General features: G+C 46.5%; 2 protein-coding genes across 3 annotated transcripts; both read right to left on the bottom strand.

Annotated features, from left to right (window-relative positions):
• Nucleotides 1–2426: 2426 nt before the first annotated feature.
• On the bottom strand, nt 2427–5463 carry VHL (von Hippel-Lindau tumor suppressor). The gene is made up of 3 exons (XM_086755838.1): nt 5274–5463; nt 5061–5171; nt 2427–4013 (listed from the first exon to the last, which is right to left on the bottom strand). The coding sequence occupies exons 1-3, from the start codon at nt 5461–5463 to the stop codon at nt 3829–3831; spliced, it is 486 nt and encodes a 161-aa protein (XP_086611964.1). The 3' UTR covers nt 2427–3828.
• A 1807-nt stretch (nt 5464–7270) lies between these two features.
• On the bottom strand, nt 7271–11895 carry THUMPD3 (THUMP domain 3 tRNA guanosine methyltransferase). Of its 2 annotated transcripts, none has more exons than XM_086755837.1 (9): nt 11586–11895; nt 11114–11191; nt 10078–10614; nt 9456–9586; nt 8983–9052; nt 8483–8598; nt 8192–8299; nt 7820–7943; nt 7271–7561 (listed from the first exon to the last, which is right to left on the bottom strand). In XM_086755837.1, exons 1-9 carry the CDS (start codon nt 11808–11810, stop codon nt 7430–7432), a joined length of 1521 nt encoding a protein of 506 aa, XP_086611963.1. In that variant the 5' UTR covers nt 11811–11895; the 3' UTR covers nt 7271–7429. The 2 variants fall into 2 exon arrangements, with proteins under 2 accessions (XP_086611963.1, XP_086611962.1); XM_086755836.1 differs by having other exon boundaries at nt 8192–8302; nt 11586–11893.
• Nucleotides 11896–16824: the final 4929 nt, after the last annotated feature.

Below are 16824 nucleotides of genomic sequence, written 5' to 3'. Positions count from 1 at the left end.
GCTGAAGAACGAAGAACAAATGACACGAGAAATACGATGAGCTATCGCATTCCAATGACAAACAATATGCAATCAAATTGGTTTTAGGCTAGAATGCCTCTAAGTAAAAAAAAATTAAAAAAAATCAGATACACAGCTGGGCTGATGTTGTTGCTGAACCAGTCCATGGTGGGGTCTTGTAGGCATTTGGTAACTTGACTCTTATGGCTAGCCCAGCCAAATGAAGATGTTATTTAACATGTTTACAATCACTGCCATGTTGGTTAGAAAGACGAGATAGACCCAGCAAGACCCATAACAGTACTGCCAGACTGCGGCAAGAGGATCCCACGTAACGTCAGGTGTGACTCAGTGCTCTGCAGAAACAAAACCTTGTCACGTATCTGCGAGACATGTAACTGCTTCTCGTCCTGCAGAGGAAGTTGCTAAGTTTTCAAACGTGATGTATGCAGGGAAAAAGGTATTTCATGATTTGTCAACAGGAAAATCAACACTTAGATGGTAGGCGAGAGCTAACATTAGTGAAGTAGCTACAGAATTCATATCATGAGAAAACGTATCCACATCGCAAGAAAAGAGCTGTGGGAGGAACAGGGGAGGCAGCTGCGTGAACAGGGCTCTGCATCAGACTCTGTATTTGTGCTCTTCCTCTCCAGACTTCTTGCACAATTCTGGAAAAGTCACTTTCATCTACAAAACGGAAGTAGAATTTCCTTTGTTATCCTGTCAAGGGAAAGTATAAAATTTCAAGCATGGACTGCATCTTGCTACACATTAAGGAAGAGGCAGTCATTATTTTAAAAATAAAGTACTTCCTACTCTTAGTGGGTGCGCAAAGAGGAGTCAGCGACTGTTTGCAGAATGAAGTGACAGCATAAGGCTGCAAAGCTAGATCCAAACAATGTACGTCGGTACTAAAAATCAGATACTACAGGGCCTGACACAGAGACAGTGCCAGGTGCCGAATCTAAAAGTCCCTGTCTGGCCTCTGTTCTGCGAATGAGGCGTTTGCCACCCCGGGAGGGGATCGAGAGCAGCTGGCCTGCTGTGCAAGGACAACATCTGTGCTTACGTGAAACGCTACAGAAGAACTGAAGCCAGGTTTGTAAAATGCCTGTCCTAGGACTCGCACGCCTCAAGGATTCAGGGAAACGCCACCTCCTACTTGGGATTCTGTGGGAAAATGGACAGTCTTCTGAAGAATCAAATCAGTTTCGCATTTGAAACACAAACTGGTGAGGGAAAGGCGGTAGAGCAACCATGTAGATATGTGACTGCTGATTACAGCACACAGTTGAAGGACGGTCTCAACCCTGACAACTGCTTCTGCATTTTTATGCAATTTAAACTGAATAGTGATCGAGTAACGACCCAACACGTCCTGGTTTGGGTGTACCCTCCCCACTCAGGCTGCCCACGGACTGACAGATCTTTGGTTTATTTCTGCACGGTAACAAACCACTCTCAAATCAATCATTGAAAGAGAGGACAGAACATGTCCCTTAGAAACTGAGCTGAACCACAGCACATCAACACGAAGCAGCCACAACTAATTGCTGCTTATCAGGAGCTGCTCTTCAGCTAACAGCTTAAGTTGCCTTGGAATTCAGTAGCTGCACTAGAAGTTGTGCAAAGACAGGACACTCCCATGAGCGATGAGATCATTTAGTTTTTGTGTGCTTGTTTTTGGCAAGTCACAGATACACAAGTATGCGTTTCTATCCTTTAACATGCAGGCATCCAAGAAATCTGATCCATTAGCCAAGATAAATGTTGTACTAGGAGAGTATCACTGGCCGGCTGTATACTGGAAGAAGTCACAGACCAATGGAATAGATTTATATTATTCTAATAAGCAACACAAGAGATCACAGACGCCATGTAAATCAGAAATATACGGCATGTTTGATATACACAGATCTGTTAAACCCAAGACCTAATACCTGCTACATTAAAAAGAAAATCTTCGGAGTCAAGCAGGGCAGTTTTCTGAGCCTGGCTGCCAGTGCTGCCGCGTTAATCGTAAGGCAGAGCATCACAAGGACACGAGGAGGGAAACAGCTCCTCCCTGTAGGACCCTGTCTGCAGGAGCACTGTGCAGCACCCTCTACCTGAGGTCTCCCTGGCAGCTGGGGCCTTGCTGATGCCAGCTCCCGCGGCCTGCGCAGGCTCTTTTCTCTGAAAGAGATCTGCCAACAGTAGTAAAAGCAGAAATTGCAATGCAGCTACATTTACGCGCAGACGCTGCCTAAAGTTGTGATGACAGTTTAGGGTCAGCCGCAACGCAGCCCTGCAGCAGCAGGGGGCTGGAACAGTTTGTAAACTCAATCCAAAAGCATCTGTCACTGATCGACTCAAAGGGCTTCCGGGAGTATTGCAGGAATACAAGCACCGTGAAGTTATTTGACAGAATTGGAGTAAAAAACTTAGCATGGATGTACATTTTTATGATATAGATCAATTCATACACTTGAAATATGTAAGAAAAACAAGTCTACAAAAAGTGGAGACATTCCATACTTACAGAACACATCGATATTCTTGGTCAGTTTCACAGCTGTGTTTCTTAGGAGGTGTAACTGGAAAGAAATGTACGCCACAGAAACAGCCTGCCACGATCTCCTGTCAGCCTGCTTCTGACACTCAACAGCACGACAGCTGTTACTCGGTGGACAACTCATGTATCTGCTAAAAACTACGCTGCTTTGAATTGTGTGTGTACATTCACATGAATACACATTCTAAGAGCGGTGTGGGGGGAACAGAACTCAGGTAAAGAACACTTGTCTAGCCTGTACTAAAAGCATGGACCTGTTTGTGAGCTGGATCTAGCGATGGGCCCATATGAGCTGGTACAGCCTGCTGTCTGTTCCCTAGGAGACACAAGCAGCCCGAGCACTCCGCGCTCCCTGAAAAGGCCTCCCCCTACGACCTGAACTACCGCACTGCGACGGGAAAAGGCAGGACTCAAAGCATCTGCCTTTTATGAATGCTACTCGATACGCCTGTACAGGCAGCTGGGAAAGCAGCCGCAGAAGAGAAAGGTGTTCTAAACCTAGGATCCAGTCTGCACGGATGGCTGGGTTGGATCACCTTGAGATCCACTAGGCAAGAATCCAATCATAAAAGACAAGGAAGGCATTCCAGGTATGATCTGTGTAAAAATATGCCAGCCTCAGAGTTGGCATGACATGGGTTTATAAACGCAAAGGTTAGAGGCAGAAAAACCCCCAAGCTTTTACACGTCATCTTTCCACCAGCACGTGTCAGGTCAGGTCCTCAGAAGGTGGTGATGGAAACCCTCGCACACAGAACACCCCCTACGCTTTGTGATTCACAGGCAGATCTAGGTTAAGCGTGAGAGTGAAATTCCATCGAAAACAAATTATTCAAGAAACCTGGTGTTGGTCTGCCACTTATAATCTGCATTAAATTAATCCTCAGTGTAATTCACTTTCTACTACAAAGAAAGTTGATCTGTACGAATACTCTCCAAAGAGACGAACTGATCTGATGTCCGTATGCAGTGTTCTGAGATGATCCAAGTAAAACTTCTCTGAGCTTTGCCTGTGTGAGGCCTCTAGAGTCATCAGTTTGCAGTACACGTAATGAAGAGCAGAACTGAACCTTCAGGAACCCAGCGTACTTCTACATGCTGTTTGGTCCTTTCGATCTGGCTTACCTTCACAGCAAGTCTTCTGCAATTTAACTTGAATTTATGTTTCCAAGCTTAAAATAGAGACACTAGTTCTTGGCATGTTTCGCGGTGACTATCTCTGCTTAAACTCAGTGGTTTGCTATCTAAAGAGTCTGGAGTGAGTAATCATGTTATTCCAGAATTCCGTTCCTCAACAGTTCACTTCTCTCCAGAGAAAGCCGCTGAAGATCCTTTCTAATATCAGGATGATCTTCCAGCTCTTCATACAACGATCGCACAATGTCCAGCTTCCTGTAGTCCATCGGTTTGACCAGACTGCGAACAACCTGGAGACATCTCTCTTTCAGGGTGAACACTGGGGTTAAAAACAAACACACACACACACGACCTCATCACAAGGGCTCTCGTTAGCCGTCACCTCCAATGTAAGACAGGACTTCTCCAAGCACGTGAATACAGAACGAAACATGCAGCAGCGTTATTAGCAACACGCTAGTGTGGTGGTTTAGCCCGAGTCACCACACCGTTTCTTGCTCACCCTCCCGCTCCCCAGCAGGATGGAGGAGAGAACTGGGAAGAAAGGAAAACGTATGGATTGAGATGAAGACAGTCTACTACAACAGCAAAGGAAAATTACAGTAATAACAGAATATAAGGATACTAAAATATATACGAAATGAACAATGCACAATTTCTCAGCAGCCAATGTCCCAGTGACCAATACAGCCCGTCCTGAGCAGCAATCACAGAAACGAGACTGAGCAGCAAGCAAAGCAGTGAAAGAGGTAGAGGGAACGATGCCAGGGAGCAGGCAAAAGAGATGAGATGGAAAAATGGATGCCTCCCCCACAGGCAACCCCCACTTATACACCGAGCATGATGTTCATGGCATGGAATACTCTCTTTGGCCAGTTTGGGTCAATTATTCTGTCTGTCTTTCTCCCAGCTTCCTGCATTTGCACATCAGTGAGACCCGGAAAGCCGGACAGTGTCCTTGGTCTCATTCACAACAACTCATATCATCAGGGTGTTTATCAACATTCTTCACACACGAAATCCAAAACACACCGGCTACTGAGAGGAAAATTAACTCCATCCCTGCCAAAACCAGGACAGCTAAACTGACTAGAAACAGAGGAAAAGAACTCATTTCCTGTCATGAGGAGCCCTACAAAACCCATCAGGGACAACCCATCAGACTTCTACAACAAGAGGTCTGTCAATAGCTCTCATCAGTACAGTGCAATGACGCGGCTCTATTGAGAAACCCTCACGATCTCTCCCTATTTTGGGGGCAGATTCTCAGTACTTGATTCCTCACTAGATCCCTGCGCTGAAGTCCAAAGGCACCAAGTACAAACCCCACCGCTCTCCACGGCACGCGCACGCCCGTTCCGTTTACCTGGCAGCGTGATGTCGGCTTTATTCACGTTGGGAGCCACTACGAACAACTCCTGCTGGTTGACCAGGAGCCCATCGTTTGTCCCCGCGTCCCGGAACAGCCAGAGGTGACCTGCGAGGGAACAAGGTGCAAACCCAGCCGTTACCGCGGGTTTTGAGCCCTAGGGAGCCGCTCTGCTCTCCAGCTGAGCTCCGGAGAGCAGGCCGCACCCACCCGGGTAGCTGTATATGATCCGCCCGGTGCGGGGCTGCAGGACCGGGTAGGAGCGCGGCCTGCCCTCGAAATCCACCCAAACCGGTAGGACGGAGCGGGAGCTGTGGTTGTTGAAGACGATCTCGGACCGCTCGCGAGTCTTGGCGGAACGCAGGCACGGCCTCTCGCTCTCCGGTCCCGGCGGCCACATCTCCGCGGGCCCCGCTCCCCGCCACGGCGGTCGGGCGACGCGCATGCGCGAAGGGGGCGGCCGCCCCCTTCGCGCATGCGCGTCGCCCGACCGCCGTGGCGGGGAGCGCAGTACCGGTAGCTTGGTTACAGCGGATTCGTTCCGCGCAAGGAAAGGGGGGAAAAAAAAACCAAAAAACAAAAACTAGGCACGGATTTACATTTTTAGGAGCAGAGACATACCTTCCCGTTCCTGTGCGCTTGAATGATTTCAGACTTACTGTTTCCTATGAAATAGGACACCACTACGTGAGGCCTGCCATTTTTGTGCAGTAAGTATTGAAAGTCAAGTATAAATTCACTGCAGCGGTCAATACTCCGAGTTCCCAGCTCCTGATGTTCGTTAAAACCTATTTTGCTAAGTCACGTCAATCTGATTTGAATCTATTTAATGTTAGCCGGGGTTTAAAAAACAAAGCATCACCCTATCACCTTTCAGGCTAAAAGGGGTGATTGGCATTTTACTAATCTCATTCTAATCTTTACCTCAAGGAGGAAAAAAAAAAAAAAAATACTTCAAAATGCACAGTCTGAGATCTTAAAATGTTACTGAGCTTGGCTTTCCTCTAAAAAAATAAAATCAATGGTAACAAACCGCAAAGGTGTTACGCATTTTCAGAATGTGACATATCCAGGTGAAGTAGAGTTCACAAGAGCGGGAGTATTTAGATAGCCACCTCACGGAACAACTGCGTGCATCACCCTGACGCTGTCACACAAACCATGCGGCCTGGGAAAGAATTCAATGGACGCTGTTAGCACTCCTTCACCCGGAAAGACAACTGTGTGGTAAAAAACTAGCTGCATTATCCTTTAGTGTACACAGACCAGAAAAATAATACAATTAAGACTTCTCTCCTATGCAAAACTTTTAAAGCTTTAATACTTGTTAATTCACCTCTGAACACTTACACGTACTTAGCATGAAGACACCTCAATGAAAAAGGCAAACTGGTAACTAGTGTTTTCAGCCCCTGATGAGCAAAGAGTAAGAGGCTTGAGAAATTACAGTACATTTACAGAAGAAAAAAATATATGCAACTTCAAGATATTCAACAGGTAATATATTTCTGTAAGTATTGTGGCATAACTACAGCAGTTAAACCACCAAATAAATTTAAACATATTGCCACCTCGATGTGTCTACAGTAGACATTGAAAACATGAACTTTTAAATATAACTGCTGAAAGTACCTCTGTTCTCGAATAGCAACTACAGTTTGCTAAGGCTGTGTGTGTTACGCCCCTCACCCACGGCAGAGGTACATTAACACATGGATGAGACATTTACTAAGAATTAGCAAGAAGTTGAGGTAACAGGTAAGAGACAGCAGCATCAGCATACTGCTCACTACCTGGCATTGGCCTATCAGACCATAAAAAGCAGATACTGGTTTATTATCTTAGTTTACATCTTAGTTTAAATGAGAAAACTTCCAGCTGGAAAAGTCCTACGTTAAAGAGATACTACCTCTAAACCCTTCGAGGTGACAGGCTTAGCAGTCCTGTTAGTCATTTTAAGGTAACGTGTGCAACTTCTACGGTTTGGGAAATACATTTACTGTTACCTCCACGGCTGCCTCAGCGTGTTTTCTACAATAAGCAGAGGAAATTAACGTTGACCTGAAAAATACACTGGACAGGGTAGAGAAGACTCAGGCAAAGGAAAGCATTACTAATTCCACTACTGAATTTCAGTATGGGTGGCAGGGAGGAAAGAGGTGATTTGAATAACAAGGTTTCAGAACAATTGGTACAACTGGTAGCTCTCAAGTTGATCACTGGTTTAATATTTGTGTTACACAATTTCAACACAGGTTGTTTGGGATTCTTCCTTAGGAATTGACAGACCCATGCTCTCAGGTGTCTGCTTTGTCAGACCACTACTCAACAAATTCTGGAGGTGTCTCTTGTCTCCTTCCACGCAGTTACCAGAATGATCTCTTCTCTTCTGCTCTTTCCCAGGTGCGCTTCAGAAGATACACTGCGGCATGAAGCCCCCCTACGTTCACCCATACAGTCTGACCTCTGCGCCAGATGTGTCCCATTCGTGACAAGGCCTACAACGCAAAAAAACAGCCAAAGAGTGGTGGCGGCTTCAAGATAACATAATAAGGGTAAATTTGCTTTAGAAGTTACTTTTCATTATTCTAAATCATATCTGACGGCAACGTCAAATGACCCTTCAGATTCAAAACTCCATTTAAATGCTACTAATTATTGCTCTAGATCATCTTCTATAACGAAGTCAGCTTACCATTTTCTTCTCACTGTATTTTCATGTGTAAATAGGTTTGATTTTCTCTCACAGAACGTACCTTGGCAAAGCACTTCTTGTCCTGCGTAAGCAGCGCAGCCCTGCCCGTCCCCGGTGTGCAGATCCGGCCCATCTCCATAAGGCAGGCTGGGTAGAGATCCCAGTTCTTCTTCTTCGACCCTATCCTGCAACGCAGATGAAGATCCCCTTTGTGATCACTGAAAAAGGGTTAGCTGTTGTTGGTCTTTCGGACAGGGATTAGCTCGTTCAGGACCACATTTACTATTCATTTCCATCTGCGCTTTTAACGTAGACGTCAATACTCCTTAACGAGGCCCAGTTAATTACCTAACTGGAGAGAAGCCGAACCCTGGCCAGGCAAGCACGTGCAGCAGCGGCAGTTAACACAGAGACTTTAACAGCGATACCTCACCTCTTTCCAAACGGCATGTCTGTCACAATGATGTCCACAGAACCAGTCCGCAAAGGCAGATTGCAAATATCCCACTGGACGATGTCTAAGGGGATGCCCAAGGAAGTGCTGCTGCAAGCGCAAAGAGGTTTACCTCAGACACGCTTTATGAGAATGATTTGAAATTGAGGAGGTCTATAGTGTTAGCAAAAGAATACACAGCAAAGTATGAACAAGACAGTAAAATGCATCAATGCAAACGGGATTTACATGCAATACTACAGGAAAACAAATCGCTTGCACTCTTCTCACCTTTCCTTATTCTCATTCTTCTTTAGTAAAGAACAGATGTTGTTTGCTGCTCTCTTTACAGCTTGTGGGTTGTTATCACCAGCAATATGGTAGCAGCTAGGCCATTCTGTAGCTCCCTGGGGGAAAATATTGATAATAAGTAACATTAGCATCAACATTGCTTAACTTAAAACAAAACACCAAAGCAAACAAGCAGAAGAATTCCTCAAATACGACAGAACACAACAAAGCAACCGGGGGTGGAATCAATGACGTTACACTTCTGTAACAGATACCTATTATCTTAAAAATCAAAATACTTTTGGATTTAGTTTCTTCCTGCTACAGCTTTGGGAAGGAAAACGAGGTCATTTACGAAGAGTGTATTTGTATCTGTTTAAAAGTTGGTGAGATACTTCTGGAGTTAGCGGTTCAGTTATGACCAAGAAAACTTACACGTGTTATTCAGTTGCGGATACTGTCTCAAGTTTTACTAAGTTAAGAAATAAAGGAAGAATCACCTCGATTGGTATTGCACCCGTACCACACATGGGATCAACTATGATATCTGTCGGCTGGGGATCACAGAGTCTGAGGAACAGGAAAGGGAGATGGTGAGAAAAGTCCTAAAAACATAAATTTCTGTAAGGAAGGAAAACCGAACTATTTTAATCACTCTGATTCTACCCTTCTAACAACACAACTTCTATGTGATTATTTTTTTCCATTTGTTAATTAGCATTTTATAAGTACCAACATAGTGAAATACTTACAAATTTTCAAAATACTGTATCACATTCTTGAAACATAGCAAACGTTTACTTTACTAAGCTGGAAAATATCCACTGTTCATTACAAATCACACTGTTTCAGCAACTATGCCTTTCTTTTTTTTTAAGAATTAACAGAAATGGCTTTTGAGAAAGCAGTAGGGGAATAAAGGATCTAATTTCTGAAACAAAGCGACTTGTTAGCAGAGTAGTATCGCACTGACCTAAGCATGCCATAGGCGAGAGTCGAACGAAGAGTCGTGGGTCCGAAATGTGTAATATTTCTTCTGTGAAGACTCTCTTCGGTTAATGCAATGCCCACAACTACTTCATTATTGTGAATATTCAGAAGAACCTAAAGAAAAAACTTGAAGTAAATTTCAGGAATAACAGAAGTTTTCCATAGTACACCTGCTCAATATTTATAAGAATCTTAGATGGTAATTTAAAAAACAGGAAATAAGTATAGCAGCATTCTTGGACAAAAAGCAATGCACCATTTTAATGGTAACAATGCAGCGACGTTAACTGGTTAACCTGAGGAGAAGACAGACAACAGCATTTCCAGAGCAAGAGCAGGACCCGAGAAAGAGAAGTGCCCACTCTGGGCCACAAGAGAGATGATTATTACGGACAGCCGAAGCACCAGCAAGCGGTGGGATGTGACGACGCACAAAAACGTGCCAGAGAAACGGATGCTTCCGAGGAGGCTGCCATGTCAGCATTACCGGTTTTTAGCTCCAGAGCCATCGCTTGACGGCATTTTGGAGATCTCTAACCATCAGAATTAGGAATTAAGAATTTTTACAGCAGAAATGCAGGTATGTCCAAGGCAGACCACCGTACCTCCACATCAAAGTTAGTCATGTCAGCTTTCCACTGGAAGTGCTCCTGCACAGCTCCCCCGAAGTCTCTCGCAGCCTCGTTTGACGTGAAGCTGTGCTTGTCTCCTGCTCTATTGCAGGTGACACGGAACTTCAACACCGTCACCTCTCCTTCGCCTGTCTTACCGTCAGCAGCCTTGCTCTCGCTCTCAGAACTCGCCTGCAATTCGTCTTTAGCACCTGATTGTTCACTATCATCCTCCTCCTCCCCCTCATTTCGGGATGCCACTTCTTGTGTCTTTTCTGCATCCTGGCCACTAGCAGGCTCTACCCCTGCAGCGTTTTGGGCACAGTCCTCCTGTTTACTGGCGTCTTTTTGATCTGTTCCTTCCTCTTCTCCACCATCATTCAACTTTTCTTTGCTTGCAGTATTCTGCAGATTATGTTTTTTGCGCTTTGTCTTTTTCTTTTTTAAGCTATTGTTCAGCTCCCAAACTTTCAACGGATCGGTCCAAGGCAGTTTTTTAACCAAATCTTCCAAATCCTTTAGAGCATCTTCCTTTAAAAGACAAAAAAAAAAAAAGTTGTACTTTGAAGTCATACCCTCCTTTAAAAACTTTTTCAAGTCTCTCAAACTAGTTTCCTCAACATGTAACCCACTACACATTTAAGCAAAGCTTACAGCTTCCTGTGCTATTTTGCCATAACTAAACTGAACTGCGCTTTAAGTCACAGGACGCACAGCACTGCATCACTTGTCGCATAAACAGCTAAGGCTGAAGTAACCGATTGAAATGGCACTTCAGCGTCCTGCAGCTAAGCGTGACCCACAGGCGTGGTATCGGCTCTCTGCCCGGACTTTCCCTAACGTATACAGCCGAAGAAGTGATGTTAAGACACCACAACTGCACTTCCATTTAATGAGCCAGCGAAAAGGAACTGGGATAATACGACAAATAAAATTAAAATCCCTTGTTCATGAAACAGAGTACTTTCTGAAACTTAAATTTTAAAAAACACTTCAGAACTCGTAACAGACTGAAAAATAAGTAACTCACCTTGTTTTCTTTAAATTGATAGTCTTTGAACTCCTGAACAACAACAAATAAATTATCCACTGACCTTAGGCGATGGACCTAGAAGAAACGAGAAACCGTGGTGGCACATCACCAATCATGTATGTCTAGGGGACTGTGTTTATTGTCGTCTTACAGCTAGATGTAAGAGACCACATTTCTCCCCTGGGTCTTATCGCTCTGCATGCAATGCCAGACAGCAGACTTCTTTGCACCGACCCAAGCTGTCCGTCTGTCCACCTGCCCTTGCAAACACCAGTCTGCATGCGGCTCCTGCGCCAGCTCAGCCAGAGCGCAACTGGGAGCTGCTTCTCACAGCGCGTGCCTTTAAACCGAGCGTACTTCGCTCACGGCGGGCTCCGGCCGCGCCCTCTGCGCCCAGACCACCGCCAGCCGAGCCGCGGCCCCGCGGCGGGGGCGCGCAGCGGAGCGGGAGCGCGCAGCCCGCGCGGACCTGCGGCAGGCTCCGGGCCGGGACCTCGAAGTAGATCTTCCCGCGGTCCCTGCTGATCCTGGAGGCCGAGCCCAGCTTCTCCTGCACCTCCTCGGCCGCCGTCACCTCGAACCCGGTGGGCACGGTGGCGCCGATAACGGCCGCGAGCTCCGCGCCCTCCTCGGCCGGGCCCGCCCCGGCCACCGGGCCCAGCCCCGCGTCGCCGGCCGCCCCCGCCTCCGCCATGCCCCGCCGCCGAGGGACGCCGGCGACCGCCGGGCCGGGCCGCGCCGGGGCCTCCCGCCGCCCAACCGGCGCCGCCACCCGCAGCCCCACGCGCTGCCCTCGCCCGCTCCTTCCGCTTCCGGGCCGGGCGCCGCGCCCACGCCTGCGCACTGGCGGCGGGGCGGCAGCGCCCCCTGCTGCCGCGGGGATTCGGGGCTTCTGCGTGGCAAGCCCTGGCTGGCCGTTTCCTTTTTTTTCCCCTTGTTATAAAAAGTACTGAATTTCTTCCGTCTTCTGCCTATTGTCTTTGGCATGCTTCCTGCACTAGAATTGATTTTTAAATAAAAAAATAGCTAAACGTTTTTTTTCAGGAGACACAGAAAGAAAGAGAGACAGGCCACCCTGAATATCTTCCATGGCCACGACGGCAGCAGCACGACGGGCCGCAGAGGCACTATTTTCTCCTCCGCTCTTCACATCCCGTAGTCTTTACCTTTTCCCAGCATTGGGTTTATACACGTGAACACAACTTGTCCCTGCAGCTTGTTCTTCCGCAGTTGCAGCGCATACTGGCAACAGCACTCTTTATTTTCATTTTCCTACGTATGCTCTGATTCCGTTGTGACATTTTAATAATGAGCAGGATGCCTGAAGCACTGCTCTTGCCATTAAGCCTTCTGAAGCATCACTTTGCTTTCACATGAGAAGTATATGTGTGAGAGTGTGTCTCAGAGAGGGAAGGTGTGGGTTTATTCCATCGGTTTATTTTTAACTTGTGATTCAAGTCTGAAAATATAGAATTAAAACTATGGAATTTGGGTCATAAACATACAGGAAAAAGTTTCTGTGAAATGGCTTCTTTGGTGAGAACTTAAAAATAAGCTAAAGCAGACAGAACCACTGGGGCAGGTCTGCATCTTCTGACCCCCAGCTGGCACCCTGCAACATCTGTTCAGCGCGGTGACAGTGCCGCAATACGGGGTGTGATGGTGGCTGCACAAACTGTGTCCCCACGTGTTATGTCCGGGGCGACTGCTGAAGTAGCCCGTGACACTACGCCCTTACCACAGCGTTTCCCGTGTTGCAGACAACGTTAGCGTGGTTTGCCGGCTAGCGCAACAGAGATCATCCCGCTCACAGGCTCTGTGCCGACAGAGCGGCGCTGGCCTGGCTGGTGCAGCTCGCGGCAGCAGCAGGGAACCCAGGCAGGCCGTGTCCCGGGGTGTGTGCCTTGCTGCTCCCGTCAGTTTTTCAGCTCTGTGCTGCAAGGATGCCTGTGGCAGGGATAGCTTCATGATTCAAGTGGGATAACGAACTCGGCTTGCCGAGCTACTTTAAATAGCAGAATTTTCAGCATATTTTGGTGAAGGTGTTTGCCAGACTCTTAAATGAATTCCATACGTCTGGCCTGCCAGCCGCAGCTCTGACCCTTCCCAGCTGGTGGCAGATTGAAAGGTGAGAACCTGTAATCTGCCTGCTATGCTTCAGCTCTTGAAATCCGTCCGAGCACCACTTGCAGAATTATTTCCTGCCAGCGGCTGGGTTCAACAGTAGCTGAAGACATCTGTTTATCTAATACCCAATCGAGGCTGTTTCTTAGAACGATACCACGCTTCTCTTGCAGCTTTCCTCCTAAAAACCCCTGCTGTGCTCTGTAAGTGTGGAGCTGAAGAACCTTTCAGTTTACATAGGTGGAGGTGTTACCGTTGCGAATGACAGGCACAAACCCATTTAGACTAGCACCGTGTGGCACAACGCGTGACGTAGGCGTAAGCAGAAATGTCCGCCGAAGGAACCCTCCTCTGTGGGAGGCACACAGGCAGTGTCGTACATGTAACCGCATTAATATTTTTGTGAAGATCTTCTCCTGAGCAGGGTCCCATGCAGGGAATTAGAGGATAGTCCTCCCACGCCATCTGAAAGGTGCAGACTCAGCCATGTGAGTATCTGTCCTTGGCTGCCGCTGAGATCGTTGTATTTGTTGAACCCTTGTGAGAATTTTGCAGTTGCTTTCAGTGGGAACATGGTGACGCACTGTGGTGATGGTGTCTGCTCAGCACTTTATGGGACTGAAGAAGAAAGCTGACCGTGGCAAAACTCAGAATGGTTTCCGTAGAATCTAAGAATTTTAATTCTCATTCTTTGATCAACCATTGGTTACAGAAAGCTCCTGTATGTTTCAAAGCCTTCTTGAGTGAGCATGAGATTAAAACCCCCCTGGTTGTCAACCGTGCAGTATCTCATTTCTATCTCTTTCTGGAGAATCTGACCATAGATATCTTGGTAGTTGATGCTGCATAAATACGTAAGCTGGGACGTAGTGCCGCAAATGTAGGTAGAAAAAGGAGCTCTTGCCGTGCTATTCTGTGGGGGTCTGTGTGCGTTGTCAGGCTGGTGCCAGCATATGTATTCTCCTTTATCCAAACAGTGAATAGATTTTTTCCATATGAACAATATTTGATGTGTGTTTTGGTAGGAGAGAAAAAGAATGACAAACTGTCTTCAAGACAAAGCCAGAGCTGTATTTTCATGTCCATTATGGAGCCCCTTTCCCAGAGCCAACAGGTCGAATTGGCTCCTGAAGAAGCAGCATTCAGTTACAGCAGGAAGGTAGCGGTTGGGTAGATCTGTTAGGTCCGTTTACAGACAGCACAGTTCCTGATGAGCTGGCAGCATTGATTTCACGGCTGGTTTAGTACATACCTGGAGAAGAACGTTGCTGTCCATTTGTCTGGAAGGTTTTGTACGCCGGGTGAATTGGGTCTGTCCATTTGGAAGGCACGCTTCAAATAGCAGGCTGTATCCCGGAGGATACCGTGCTTTTCCTCACTCTTGCTCTTCAGGGTAGATAACAGAATGATGGAAATAGTGATGGTCCAGATACTATCCCAGAGTAAATTATTTGTCTCGCAATACTGGCACATAACTGAAGAACATTTGCAATAAACTTAGCTTACTAAAACAATAACTTATCCTAAAATTAGGAGTATAGGATGAATAGTAAACAAAAGAACAACCTGGATTGTGCGTTGTCCTGCACCTCAGAATAGGCACAGGACTGTGCGCAGCAGCTGGATGGTTAGTTTGCCGCTGACTTGCCGTGTGACTTTGGAAGAGTCACTTAAGCATGATTTGCAAATTTGTTTTAGAAAAGCATGACTTGGATCTCTATATGATGAATTGAGGATTTCTTTAATTTTTTGTTACTAGCTTTCTACATGAGAAAATTCTGGGTTTCTGGCTTTTTGGGTGTTTGGGTTTTTTTGAAGGTGACCTGTTAAGACAACTGGATGGATCCTTTCCGTTCATACCTAGAAAAGGCAACAGGTGACAAATCTTTCAGAAATGTACGATTTTTCAAAAATATTGTTTGACCATAGATAGCAAAGCAAGAAAACAAGGAAAAAAACCCAAAGAACCTCAAACAACTCAGCCAACTGCTTTCCTTTCTCAAAAGTTCAGTTGCCACTTTTGGACTGGTTTTGTACCACCATTCCCCTATTTTGCAGGGAACAGAGTTTTCTCCAGAAAGCCTCTGGAGTCCTTTGGTGAACAGTGCTGAATTTCAAAAGTGAAAATCAAGCAAATGAATCCTTGGTTGTCTCTAGGACAGTGTGAGAAGGATGCACTGTGTTGGGGCAAGATCATAAAATCATAGAACGGTTTGGGTTGGAAGGGACCTTCAAAGCCCATCCAGTCCAACCCCCCTGCAAGGAGCAGGGACATCTCCAACCAGATCAGATTGCTCAGAGCCCCGGCCAACCTGGCCTTGAACATTTCAGCACAGTTTTTAAGAAAGCATTAAGGAGTGCTAGGATCCCTAAATATTTGAGGCCATCACGGAAAAGCTAGAGGATGGGGAGATCTAATATCCATGACAGACCATCCTAAGAAATCTGCATTAAAAAAAAACCTTTAAAGTGAGCCAGCTGATCTTTTTCAGTGTCTGGATTTTGCTTCAGACCATCTCAACTTTTGCTTTGGACTAAAAACATAATGATTAATCCAAATTAAACATCATGATTAATCCCAGTCCTTGGCATCAGCCTTCACAGCAGAGTCTTGTGTGAGCTGCCACATGTCACTCCAGATGCGTTGGTCGTTCAGTCAAGTGAAAGCCTCTCTACATTAATGCTGTGCAGCCAGCACTTCTCTGGTATCTCTTGTCCAAAGGTCTCCTGGGCTTTATGTCGCAGCAGCAGTGTGTGTTGGGTGTTGCTCAGAGTGATCGGGGTGTTGCTCAGTTTTCGTGGTCTCTGGGTTCACCTGTCCCTGTGTCCTGGTTCTGGCCAGGATGAGTTAACTTTCACTGGAGCTGGGAGAGGAGCTGGTGGCCCCTGTGGCTGGGCACACAGCTGGGACAGGTTGCTAATTACCCCACAGCTGGGACAGGTTGCTAATTAGCCCACAGCTGGGACAGGTTGCCCAAATGAGCCCAGGGCTGGTCCATCCCCTGGACACCACGCTCTGCATATCAGTGAGGAGGGGCTGAGGGGGGCTCCTGCTGCTCTGGAGGGAGCTGGGTGTCAGGATTTGTGGTGAGCTACTGTACTGTGTTTGTTTTCTGTATCTGTTTTGTTTTTTTTCTGTTATTTCTCTTAAATTTATTTTTTGTTTCATCTCAACCTGTGAGTTTTGCTGCCTTTTCTTTCCCAGTTCTCCTCTCTGCCGCACTGGAGGGTGGGGGGAGCGAGCGAGAGACTGTGTAGCTTGGTCCTGAGCGGGGTTAGGCTGTGACACTGAGCTGGGCTGTGTTCTTGGAGCTGCTGGGAAGGATGAAGTGGTCCGGGTTTTCAGGGTCCTGCCTGCGGATAGCCTGCAGTGCCTGGTGGAGAAAACAAGCATCCTTGCTTCCAGGCATACTGCACCCAACGTGATTAGCAGAGGAGCTGTTTGTTTATTTTCACTATTTGTTTAACCTTATTTGAGGTAGTTTGTGAGGTAAACCTCAGGGCCAATGGAGCTGATAACCTGAAATGTCCTTGATTGGAAAGAAGTGTTTCAGCCATCCCAGAAATGATTCTTTGGCAGAATG

Source organism: Chlamydotis macqueenii, chromosome 10 (genome assembly GCF_036417535.1).
Source record: "Chlamydotis macqueenii isolate bChlMac1 chromosome 10, bChlMac1.mat, whole genome shotgun sequence".
Lineage (NCBI taxonomy): Eukaryota > Metazoa > Chordata > Aves > Otidiformes > Otididae > Chlamydotis > Chlamydotis macqueenii.
This window is presented reverse-complemented; position numbering and strand designations above follow the sequence as displayed.

Coding starts and splice junctions, on each gene's coding strand:
- VHL (XM_086755838.1), bottom strand. CDS start 5,463: ATGTGGCCGCCGGGACCGGAGAGCGAGAGGCCGTGCCTGCGTTCCGCC. Junction 5,172..5,273: donor GATCATATACAGCTACCCGG/GTGGGTGCGGCC, acceptor GTTCCCTCGCAG/GTCACCTCTGGCTGTTCCGG. Junction 4,014..5,060: donor AGCCGACATCACGCTGCCAG/GTAAACGGAACG, acceptor TTTTAACCCCAG/TGTTCACCCTGAAAGAGAGA.
- THUMPD3 (XM_086755836.1), bottom strand. CDS start 11,810: ATGGCGGAGGCGGGGGCGGCCGGCGACGCGGGGCTGGGCCCGGTGGCC. Junction 11,192..11,585: donor CGGCCCGGAGCCTGCCGCAG/GTCCGCGCGGGC, acceptor CGTTTCTTCTAG/GTCCATCGCCTAAGGTCAGT. Junction 7,562..7,819: donor ACAAGAAGTGCTTTGCCAAG/GTACGTTCTGTG, acceptor TTTGCGTTGTAG/GCCTTGTCACGAATGGGACA.